Source organism: Petaurus breviceps, unplaced genomic scaffold (genome assembly GCF_028583685.1).
Source record: "Petaurus breviceps papuanus isolate PSGF00001 unplaced genomic scaffold, PetGlider_PUasm1.0 77, whole genome shotgun sequence".
NCBI lineage: Eukaryota > Metazoa > Chordata > Mammalia > Diprotodontia > Petauridae > Petaurus > Petaurus breviceps.
In genome coordinates this window covers 22,439,731-22,452,356 of record NW_027186492.1, presented here as the reverse complement: position 1 = coordinate 22,452,356, position 12,626 = coordinate 22,439,731, and the positions used below count along the sequence as shown (strand labels likewise).

General features: G+C 34.9%; 1 protein-coding gene across 1 annotated transcript in view; it reads left to right on the top strand.

The window, feature by feature from the left end:
• Positions 1-12,626, top strand: part of LOC138175288 (cation channel sperm-associated auxiliary subunit beta-like) — a 214,697-nt gene that overhangs the window by 154,638 nt on the left and 47,433 nt on the right. The window contains exon 13 of the mRNA XM_069105681.1: positions 8,109-8,248. Within this exon, the coding sequence (XP_068961782.1) occupies positions 8,109-8,248 (140 nt within the window). The remainder of the gene's footprint in view (positions 1-8,108; positions 8,249-12,626) is intronic.

The window sequence follows — 12,626 nt, the reverse complement described above, 5'->3', positions numbered from 1 at the left end:
TCTAGGCTTACCTCGACCCATCTGCGGGTGGTTTTTATGACTGTTCTCTCCTCTATCTGGGGGACCATTGGCAACACCCCCCTCCTTCCATTCCTGTTCCCATCTAAAGAATACCTTTCCCTTCCAGATTCAGCCCATTTAGAGCAGTCAATCCCCACCTAGTCTGGAGACCACTGGAGAAATCTCCATTGGGGCGCCTGTCTCTCGATCAAAGTGGGGAGGAAACTGCTTCCAAGTGGGAAAATCCGGGTGAGTTCCCATCTGTAATGTGATGAGAAACCTCATTCAAAATTTAATCAAGAACAGGAAGATCCCTTAGGATAGGAAAAGCAATTTATTCTCTTTCCCAGGGGGGAAGAGGGTGGTCTTCCCCATGACAGATCATGAGGAAGAGGCATTTTACAAAAGGCAGAACAAGAATTTATACCTTAATAACATCCCTTCTCCCATTGCTTGGGTGGGGATAGGCTCAAGTCTCAGCATGAAAATCTTCCCCAATGGTAAACAACAGAGGAGCCCACCAAGAAGGCTGATTGACAGCAAGGGAAAGGGAGGAGGGGCCCACAGAGGCGGGAAATCTGAAAGCCTCCTGAAAGGGCTTGCTGCTGAGTAACAGCAGAAGGAGTGGGGAAAGGGGGAGGGAAGTTCCGAGAAGTTTTCACTCCCCACACACACTTTCCCATATAGAAAAGTGCATATTATTTTACCACTTATTTATGGGAGAATAGTTCTTATTCTTGTTGTTTTTCTTCATTCTCTAAGATCTAAGACATCGCAAGTGTAATGTCTTGTTTGTTTGTAAATTGGATTTAAGTGAGGCAAACTACACATTTAGCTCTGTGATGTTAAGCAAGTCACTTAACTTTTCTTTGTCTCAGTTATCTCATTTTTAAAATAGGAATAATAATAGCACTTACCTCCTAGGGCTGTTGTGAGGATCAAATGAGAGAATATTTATACAGCATTTAGCATAGTACCTGGCACATACCAAGCAAGATATAAATTATTATTATGAAAGTTGTGAATGTCCACAAAATAGCAACTCAGATGGGAAAAGGCATACATGTCTGTATCACTTCCCTGTTCCACTTTTAAATTTATGTAATTAAAGATTTTATAATACCTTTTATGATTTTTTCTTCCTCTGTTTGGTTAATAAGTTATTTCCTTATAGTTTCCTCTTATTTTTAAATGATATCATCTTTTGCATTTAAACTATATTTCCACTTGGAGCTTACTATGACTTGTAGAGTAATATGTGGTCAAAACTAAATTTGCCATATTGATTTAAGATTTCAAATATTTCTTGTTAAATTGGATATTCTTATTCAAATAAGAAAATAATTGTAAAGCACTTAACATAGTGCCTGGCACATACACAGTAAGTGCTTTATAAATGTTAGGTGGTAGCAGCAGCAGCAGTAGTAGTAGCAGTAGTAGCATTTAGTAGTAGTAGTAGTAAGTGTTGTAGTAGTAGTAAGTATAGTAGCAGCAGCAGCAGTAGAAGTAGTAGCATTTAGTAGAAGTAGTAGTAAGTATAATAGTAGTAGTAGTAATTCCTGTTCTTGGGTTTAATGAAAATGATATTCTCTTTCATTGCTTCTAATTCTTGCTTACCTACTATATTCTAATGATAATCTTTTCTGCTTTTATTTTTTTCTTCATAAATTTGTTTAATTACTTTTAGTTTACATGATTCAGTTTCACAGTCTCTTGAATTTCAAATTTTCTCACCCTCTCTCTCTTCCCCTTCCCCTTCTCCTACCATGGTTCCCCCCATCCCCCACCGTGGTGGCATGGAATCAAGTGTAGGATCAATAAATACTTTCACATTAGATTTTAGTCAGGTTATAAAGAAGGGTTGTAACCAATGGAATGAACGATGGGAAAGAGGAAACAAAACAAAACAAGAAAAATAAAGAGAGCAGGTAGTTTGCTTCAATTTGCATTCAGACTCTGTTTTTTCTAGTTCTTTCTCTGAATGTAGACATCTCTTTCGATCATGAGTCTTTTGGAGTTGTCTTATAACCTTGCATTGCTGAGAAGAGCCCAGTCTATCAAAGTTGGTCATCACACATATGTTGTGTCTGTAATTGTGTATAAATTTCTCCTGGTTCTGCTTTTCTCACTCAGCATCAGTGTGTATAAGCTTCTCCAGGTAAATATGAATTCTGACTGCTCCTTATTTCTTATAGAACAATAATGTTCCATTACATTCATATACCACAACTTGTTTAGCCATTCCCCAATTGATGGGCATCCCCTTAATTTCCAATTCTTTGCCATCACAAAAAGAGCTGCTACAAATATTTTTGTACGTACAGGTCTTCTTCCCACTTCTATCATCTCTTTGGGATACAACCCTAGAAGTGGTATTGCTTGGTTAAAGGGTATGCACTTATTTATAGCCCTTTGGGCATAGTTTCAGATTGTTCTCCGGAATGGTTGAATCAATTCAGAACTCCAGCAACAATGCATTAATGTTTCAATTTTTCCACATCCTCTCCAGCATTTGCCTTTTTTCTGTTTTGTCATCTTAAGCCAATCTCACTAATGAGATCTAGTACCTCAGAGTTGTTTTGATTTGCATTTCTCTAGTCAATAGTAGATTTTGAGGATTTTTTCATATGCTTATAGATATCTATAGCTATTTTTTTCCTCTGAAAACTGCCTATTCATATAATCTGACCATTTATAAATTGGGGAATGACTTGTATTCTTACAGATTTTACTCAGTTCTCTGTATATTTTAGAAAGGAGGCCTTTATCAGAGACATTGGTTGTAAAACTTCTTTCCCAATTTTCCACTTCCCTTGGTTGCCTTGGTTACATTGACTTTATTCGTACAGAAACTTTTCAATTTAATGTAATCAAAATTATCCATTTTGCATTTCATAATGCTCTCTAATTCGTATTTGGTCATAAAAGTCTTCCTTTCTCCATAAATCTGACACACAAATTCCTTGCTTTCCCAGATTGCTTACAGTACCAGCCTTTATACCTAGATCATGCACCCATTTAGACTTGATTTTGGTATATGGTATTAGATAATGGTCTATGCCTAGTTTCTGCCATACTGTATTCTAGTTTTCCCAGCAGTTTTTGTTAAATAGTGAGTTCTTATCCCCAAAATTGTGGTCTTTGGGTTAATCAAACAGTAGATTACTATAGTCATTAACTGCTGAGTCTCATGTACCTATTCTATTCCATTGATCCACTACTCTGTTCCTCTGCCAGTACCAAGTAGTTTTGATGACTGCTTTATAATACAGATTAAAATCTGGTATGGCTAGGCCACCTTCCCTTGCATTTCTTTTCATTAATTCCCTTGATATTCTGGACCTTTTGTTCTTCCAAATGAATTTTGTTACTATTTTTTTTCTAGCTTTATAAGGTAATTTTTTTGGTAGATTGGTTGGTTTGGCACTTAATATGTAATTTAATTTAGGTAAAGTTGTCATTTTTATTATATTAGCTCAACCCAGTCACGAGAAGTTAATGTTTTTCTAATTAGTTATATCTGACTTCATTTGTGTGAACTTTTCTGCTTTTAAATAAAACCAACTTGTTTTCATTTTTCATGTCTTTTGTTTGTTTTTATTATTTAATTTTAATAATTTTTGCTCCAGATCTGAGATTTAATTGTTAAAAGGAACTCTTCTGGAGGAATTTTCTCTAACAGTATACATCAACAACTACTCTGCAACTTCTCTTCTTTGAGACTCACCTCAGGCACTGAGAGGTTCAATGACTTTTCCAGAGTCACTCAGCCAATATCTGTCATAAGCAGGACTTGAAGACAGGTTTTCTCGACTAAGCTGGTCCTTTTTTTTTTTTTTTAAAGCAATTGGGATTAAGTAACTTGCTCAAGGTTACACAGCCAGTTATTTTGTGTGGGTGCCAAATATCTGAGGCCAGAACTGATCCCAGGTCTCTTACTCACTGTGCCACCTGGCCTCCCCGATTAAGCTGGTTCTTGATCCATTGTGCACACAAATTCTTTTTGAGAACTACTACTATAAAATATAGTTTGAGATCTGGTAGTACTAGCTTCTGTTCCTACTTACTTGTTCACTATTTCTAAGGTTCTTCCTTTTGTTTCCCTGAAGAAGGTATCCATTGGTGCAATGGATAGACCTAGAGTCAGCAAGTCTGAGTTCAAATCCGTCCTTAGACCCTTACTAGCTGTTTAACCCAGGGAAAGTCACTTAAGGTTTGTTTACCTCAGTTTCCTGAACCATAAAATGGGGATAATGACAGCACCTACTTTCCAGAGTTGTTGTGGGAATTAAATGAGATAATTAAAAGAAAAAAACAACACTCAATATAGTGCCCGACACATAATAGATTCTATGTAAGTTTTTCTCCTACTTGTCCTCCTCCTTCTTCTTCTCCTCCCTTACTCCTTCTCTCCATCTCTCAACAAGAATGTTATTATTTTGTCTATCTTCACAAAATAACTTTCAGTTAGTTTTATTGGTGTGGCATGTGTAATGCCAAGCAAAGGCAACTTCCCAAGGTTCAAAATACCAGCATAGGTGCTCTCCATTTTGTTCAGTGAAAAATTAAGAACAGAGAAAATGAAAATATAGCATCATTCAAAATACTGTATTTACCAAGTATAATTCAATCAAGTACTACCCCACCCCTGGACATTACATTCATTTAATCAATCACAAAGTCCCTCTTCTAAATACTACTCCACCCCTAGGCTGTACATTCATTTAGTCCATCACAAAGCACCTCTTCTCAAATGGAGATTAGTTTCCAATCATAAGTAAAGTACATTCATTTGTTCCATCACAGAGCACAAAAAGGTTAAAAGTTCCCCACCCTTGGATTACAACTGAATAGGCCATCTACCCCAGAGTTACAACAAGCTTAATAGCATTTAATACCCAAAGAGAGGTCTTTTCTTCATCTTGACCTGAGGCAAGTTCTCAGCAATCTTTGTTCCTGGGGAGACAAAGCTTAGCAAGGCCACAAGATACATTGCCAGTGTCTTCATTAATTCATTCTCTGTCTGCAGAACAGTCTCAGGAGCTCTGAACCAACAGCAAGGTTCCAACACTTCTGCAACAACAGCACTGTCCTTCACCAGTGGACAGAACTCACTCTCTGTCTGCAGAACAGTCTCAGGAGCTTTGAACCAACAGCAAAGTTCCAAGACTCTGCAACAACAGTACTGTCTTTCACCAGTGGACAAATCTGGCAAAACAACATCAAAACAGACAAAGTACCAGCATAACAGCCATGTCTTCTCAGTCCTTGGCAGCTCTGGGTGGCAGCTCTCAAAAGTCCTGGACAATTCAAAGTGGCCCTCAGCAATCCTCTCAGTCTCTCTCTGCCTCCAAGATGTTGCTTCCAAAAAGTTCTTCTGCCTCTTTCTTTGCTTGTGTCTCTCTAAATTTACGTCACCAGCTCCTCCCAGTTCAGCCCTCTCTTTTCACGTCAACAAGTCCATCCCACAAGTGGGATTCACAAGCTCTGGGTTTTAACACAATCAAACCAAAAACCAAGCCAATACAGGGGGATCTTTAAATTTCATTACTATTACAGCATGAAATCTATAGCCTGATTTAGATGCAATTATCATTTTGTTATGATACAGCTCAGCGCTAAACAATGAATATCTTTTCAATTAAGTGCCCCTTTATAAGGGATTTCCTGGTTGTGTTTATAAAATTCCTGAGTAATGTTAGTACGCCTTGTCTCCCTCTCATTATTTTGCATATTTTTATACTCTAATAAGTAATAAAACAGGAGAGAATTTAGAGGTATAAACATTGGAAGAGAAAAAATATTATTATAATTCACAAATTACAGGATGGTTTACTTAGAAATCCCTAGATAATCAAGATAGAAATTAATTGTGATAGTTATTAACTTTGTTAAACTAGTAGGAAACAAAATGAGTTCCTAAAATTATTGGCATTTCTAAGCAGAAATAATAAAATCCAGGAGTAAATAGCAGAAAGGAAATCCCATTGAAAATACCTGCAAAATTAATAAAAGATCTTGAAATTTATTTGCCAAGGCATATTCAAGATATATCAGTACAATTGCAAAACTCTTAAAAGAAATGAAAACTGGTTTAAACAATGGATTTGTTACTCATATTTAGACCTTACTTACTGGCAAAACTGGTAAATAATTTAGCAGAAATTAGATTTAGTTCAAGTTTTTACACAATGTATTGCAAAAAGCTAAAACAGAAATTGCAGCTATAGTGAAACTAATCTCCTCTAAAGGTTTATTCTAGGACACTTTAGCCATAATATTTTGTGATTTTATAGGGAATTTTATGGTATTTATTCATTTCTTTAGTGTCTACATTTGAGATTGATAGTGAACATCTTGACCTTGCTTTTTCTTCTGAATTGATGTTGGTTGTGTAATTTTTGGAGATACTGATGCTTCAGAATAGGGCCAACTGTAGAAGTGAAAGTCTACTAGCAGCCATTCAGGCCTCTCAGATCTTACACTGGAGTAAGGGAGCTAAAAAGCCAAGTTGATGGTAGTTCCTAGGTTTTACCTCTTCTATGAGTTCAGGAGGGTCCCTACACTAAGCTGGAAAATATTTTCACCAGTTAGTTTATATTCTTAGTTTTCTCAAAGACTGAGAAATTGAATTCAGTCATTTCTGACTTCTGTTTATCTTGTCTGCTACACTGGTGTACTTTTCTATGGGTTATCCCACCATTTTATAATATAGTTTGAGGTTCTATTCTGGTCTTTCCAAAAGTCCTCCCAAGTTGTTTTAGGCAGACAACTGTTGTAATCTGACTTGTAATTTTTTCTGCCACTCAAATTTCACCTCAAATTATTTTTAATTGTTTCTGGGAGAATTTGGGAGAGTCAAGTAATTTCTTGCCTTATTCCACTGTCTTCTCAGGATACTGAAATAATGATTTTTTTTAAAGCAATTGCGGTTAAGTAACTTGCCCGAGGTTACACGGCCAGTTTTTTTTGTGTGTGGGCATTAATTATCTGAGGCTGGAACCGATCCCAGGTCCTCCCAACTCCAAGGCTGGCGCTCTTATCACTGCACCACCTAGCTTCCCCCCCCCCTTTTTTTTTTTTTGCCTTTTGGAAGGCAATTGCAGTTAAGCAACTTGCCCAAGGTTACACAGCTGGTTGTTTTATTGTGTGGGTGTTAAGTGTCTAAGGCAGGAACTGAACTCAGGTCCTCCTGATTCCAGGGTCATTGCTTTACTCACCGCACCACCTAGCTGCCCCGATAATGATTTTTTTTTAAAAGGTGACTTCATTGTCTATATCCTTTGACCCAGAGATTCTACTACTAATCATTTATCCAAGAATCAGAAAGATAGAAAGAAAAATCCTAAATACATGAAAATATTCAAAGTAATACTTCTAATGGTTAGCAAACAACTTAAAACAAAATCAGTGATCATAATTTGGAAATAACTAAATTAATTGTGCTACATAAGTATTATGGAATATTATTATGCTATTAGAAATAAAAAATACAAAAAAATTCATAGAAGCACAAGAATTTTTATCTAAAATGATGCAGAGTGAAATAAGAACTGAGAAAACTATAAAGAATGAAAAGAATTAAACATGCAAAGAACAATAAAATCAAACTGAACATTATAATAACCAATATCTTTATAGAAGAGGTTAAAAAATTTACTTTTTTCCTTTCATTGCAGAAGTGGGATTCTATAGGTGTGGAATTTTCCCTGTATATTATCAGATTTGATGTATTGTTTAGGGTTATTGATTTTTTCCCCAAAATGACAACAACAAGAAGAAAAACAAAACAACAACTGTGCTGTAAGCAATGGCTCACCAAGCATAGGAAGATTGTCACTTATATATGGAAATGAATGTAATACAAACACAAAAAAAAAAACAAATTTGAAAACTAAATACATTTCAATATTGAAAAACAATTCAAATGGGATTCACCAGTTGAGAAGTTGTGTTTCGATAACATTTCTAGCTTCTGGCCCTAAGTTTATTTTATTCATATATTAACCTTTAGAAATATTATTTTAAAATACTGCTTAACCCATCTTACTTGATTTGATTAAATACATTGACTAGTTAGATATTAATTCTTGTTTTTTCTTCCATAGATTCTTGGTTATATAGAAAACCAATGATAAAAATGATCACTGGGAATGTATTCTTTCTGGATATAGAAACTAAAGCCTATTCAGATGGAACTGACAATTACATAGTTGATGTGTTTATTTTAAATAGATATTTCAGAAAAGTAAGATACATTTTTCTAATTTACAGATAAAAACACTTTTACTAGTCTTTGTAAAGCTAAAAACAGAGGAAAAATATTTTCCACCATGTTTTGTTATTTTTCTCTTACTTTTGAGAAAAAGATGCTAATCTTTTTGTAGCATGATCTGCAAGTTAATTTTTCCTTGATGCAATTATCTATGTTGGGAGCTGCCACCTGAAGTGGAAAGGTTTTTTTTCTCCTGTTGGTCTTTACTTTCTCTTCTTGGGGAACTGTTCCATGGAATAGCTCTTAACAGAAGTCAAGGGTTTTAAGGTACTAGGGATGGTACTGAGACCAAGTTGGAAGCACTACTGGTGCAAGTGAGATACGTAATATCTGAAATTGAAGAATTTAGACAAAAATTCACCATAAAAATTTCTGTCCTTCAACAGATGAGTTTGTAGCAGAACTTTGTTAGAAATTTAACATGAGAAAATTTAATGGGAACGTATAATAAAATTATACACATTGTTTAAAAATCAATTTTACAATTATAAGTGAGGAAGTTATAGCAAGGTAGTTATTCATCTAAAAATAAGCTATAGTTTTTAACACGGTATGGGTTAACAGTGTTGTATAATACTTATGTGATTTTAGGCTGCTTTGAATAAACTGCACCAGTGTACACTGGAAGATGACAGCTATTTCTAAATATTATTGTCCCTGACATCAATTATGTCTGACAGCACATGCATCATCATCATCATCACCTGTAGTATTTAACCTTTCCAAAAAAGCATAGACTATATTTTTCTTAACTTTTTTTTTCATGGACTAATGTAGCTCCTTGAAATTAAAATGGCAAGTTCTAAAAGGACCATGGAAACATAAGTGGTGGATATGGAATGGTTATAATATATTACCAATGGTTATTTTACCATCACTTACATGAATGACCAGAAAAGGAACTAAGCTTTTCATGGCATGAGAATGTTATAACAGGTTGACAACTCTGCTGTTATATTAGCATTGTCAAGTTATTAAAATCATCATAGGAAACCCTCCAGTGTGATGGCTGGATCATTTATAAAGCATTCGTAGAACGATATGTATGAGAATCACAGGGGGTGGAGAAAGCATGTAGGGATCATGATCTGCTTAGATACAGATATCCACAGAGGAGATCACAGGCTCACTGAAGAATTAAAACATATTTCCTTCCCATTTGGAAATTTTATTTTTTTATAATTTAAAGAGACCAGGGAAATGTTGCCACTTGTGTGGGTCCTATCCAATTTTAATCTAAATGTATTAGCTTGAGAAACCATCCAAAGAAAGGGATTTTCTTCCTTGATGACTAGAAGAACTGAGAGAAAGAACTCTAGAGAAGCAAAGACAAGTTAGTGTAGTTGAAGCAGCAAAATGTCCTGAGAGAAAGGGGAAACATTGACCTAGTTGTCAAATGACCACTTCTCCCCAGATTCCAGGGGAAATAACCAAGTGCACTAGGAATACCAGCTTCCCCCAGGCTACCAATCTTGCTCTGATCTCACCCCAGTAATCACTGTCCATAGAAAGCTATCCTTGGGGAGATAATCAACTGCTTTAATCAATCAATCAATTAACATTTTAAAGTGCCTACTATGTGCCAGGTATTGTACTCAGCATGGGGGACACAAAGTCAACAGTCTCTGCTCTCACGGAGCTCCTCAGTAGCCACAGATAATGCAAATGAAAGAAATTTCTTACTATCAAATTCCTTGGCATTATCATATTGTTTAATATCAGAAAGAGATATGTGTTTTCCAATATAAATGGAACTAAAAAGATATATTATCATTTGCTTTGTTTTTACACATTATGGGGCTTTTCTATCTGACATGCAGCTATGTTCTTTTGTATATGTTACTTCCCTCATGAGAAAGTGAGCTTTTGGAAAGCAGAGACTATCTTGGTTTCTCTGAGTTGTCCATAATGTTTATGATGTTTTGCATGAATAAATGCTTAATTAAAAATTTCATTCACTCATGCATGCTTTCTTTGAGAAGAAAAATATTCCTGACTTCTTTCCCCTTAGTCCTTAGCATAAACCTATATATTATGACTTGTTGACTGCTTAGTTGAGTTTCTCCATGCAAAATATTGAGTGTACAATTAAGAAAAAGAATAAAAAAAAATAAAATAGCACCAAAGAGAAAATGAATACAATAGTTAATAGCTAGCCAGAAGAGGATAAAGTAAAGAAAAATAATGATAAACCAATGTGATTAATGGATATAGATACAAATACTTCAAATAATATTCCAGAAAAATGATATAACATTCTGTGTACATATAGGTATATACACAGAGGCACATAAACATTCATACCAGGTCAATTTGTATAAGTGATGCTTTTAAAAATGATTCAACACTTAGAAACAACAATAAAAAAAGACCCCCTTTACAACCCTCACCACCTCCACTACTAGTATTTATATAGCTCTTTTTAAAAATTAATTTATTTGTTTACTTTTAATTTACAAGATTCAGTTCCACAATCCCTTGAGTTTCAAATTTTCTCTCCCTACTTCTCCTCCCCCCACCTATAGCAGCATACAATCAAATATAAGATCTGCAAATACCTTCACATAAAACATTAGTCAGGTTATAAATAAGGATTATAACCTGTGGAACAGATACTGGGAAAGAGAAAATAAAACAAAACAAGAAAAAGAAAGAAAGCATGTAGTTTGTTTCAATCTGCATTCAAACTCTGTAGTTCTTTCTCTGGATGTAGACATCTCTTTCCATCATGAGTCTTTTGGAGTTGAGCTATAATCTTGCATTGCTGAGAAGAGCTCAGTCTATCAAAGTTGGTCATCACACACATGCTGTGTCTGCAATTGTGTACAAATTTCTCCTGGTTCTACTCTTCTCACTCAGCATCAGTTTGTATAAACCTCTCCAGGTATATATGAAGTCTGGCTGCTCCTCATTTCTTATAGCATTACATTCATGTACCACAACTTGTTTAGCCATTCCCCAATTGATGGGCATCCCCTTAATTTCCAATTCTTTGCCACCACAAAAAGAGCTGCTATAAATATTTTTGTATGTATGGGCCCTCTTCCCACTTCTGTGATCTCTTTGGGATACAACCCTAGAAGTGGTATTGCTTGGTCAAAGGGTAGGCACTTATTTATAGACCTTTGGGCATAGTTCCAGATTGCTCTCCAGAATGGTTGAATCAGTTCAAAACTCCACCAACAATGCATTAGTGTTCCTATTTTCCCCAAATCCTCTTTAACATTTATCATTTTCCTGTTTTGTCATCTTAGCCAATCTGACTGGTGAGATGTGGTGTATAGCTCTTAAAGGTTTGCAAATCACTATACCTGTTATTTAATTTTATCCTCTCAACAACCTTGTGAGATAGATACTATTATATTCTTAATTTTATAGATAAGGAAATTGATTTTGAGGGAGGTGGAGTGACATGTCCAGGTTCACACAGCTAGCAATTATCTGGGGCAGGATGTGAAGTCAGTTCTTCCTAACTCCACCCCCAGACCTTTACCTGCTATGCTACCCATAAAATAATTAATCATAATCCCCCACACAGTTAAAACCACATGATTATATAGTTTAAAAATAGCTGTGATATAATATAACTCTCTATTATGCTTTAAAAACACTAAAAAGTATGAAAATAGAACTATATATCAGCTAAGTAAAAATCATATTTCTAAAAAGTCATTATTATTTTGATTAGAGAAACACTGGAAGATTTTCCATTAAATATAGGGGTAAAGCAATTACATCTCCAGTGTAACTTAATATTGCATTAGCCACGCAAACAATAGCAGAAGATGAGAAAAAAGAAATTGAAGGCATAAACAGCGATTAACTTCTATACATAAATAAAATTTAGAAAAAATGTGAGAAATTAACTCAAATAACTACAAATGAATATTATATCTTTCAATCAATCAAAAGATCTTAATGCAATCAGTTTTATATAAATGTAATGATAAAATAAAACTATTCTTTGAACAAATAAATCATGAATCATATAATTCAAGGAGGAATGTCTGAAGTTCAGGGCTGTTATATCAATATGAAAAAAGAAAGTTACCTAAATTAATTTTCAGACTTGGTGAACAATCAAACCACACAACTTTATAGAAGTAGAACAACAAAAATCTTTTGGAAAAACTACATATCTAGTACTGTAAAGTGGGTGATGAAAAAATGCAGGAATACAGGAAGGCTAGTACTTCCTGACCTTGAATACATAATATATCACCAATTCTGAAGAAACACGATAATTTTAACAATAACAACTCCTATTACTCCAATATCTATCTGTATATGGATACATATATCAATATCTATCTATCTATCTATCTATCTATCTATCTATCTATCTATCTAT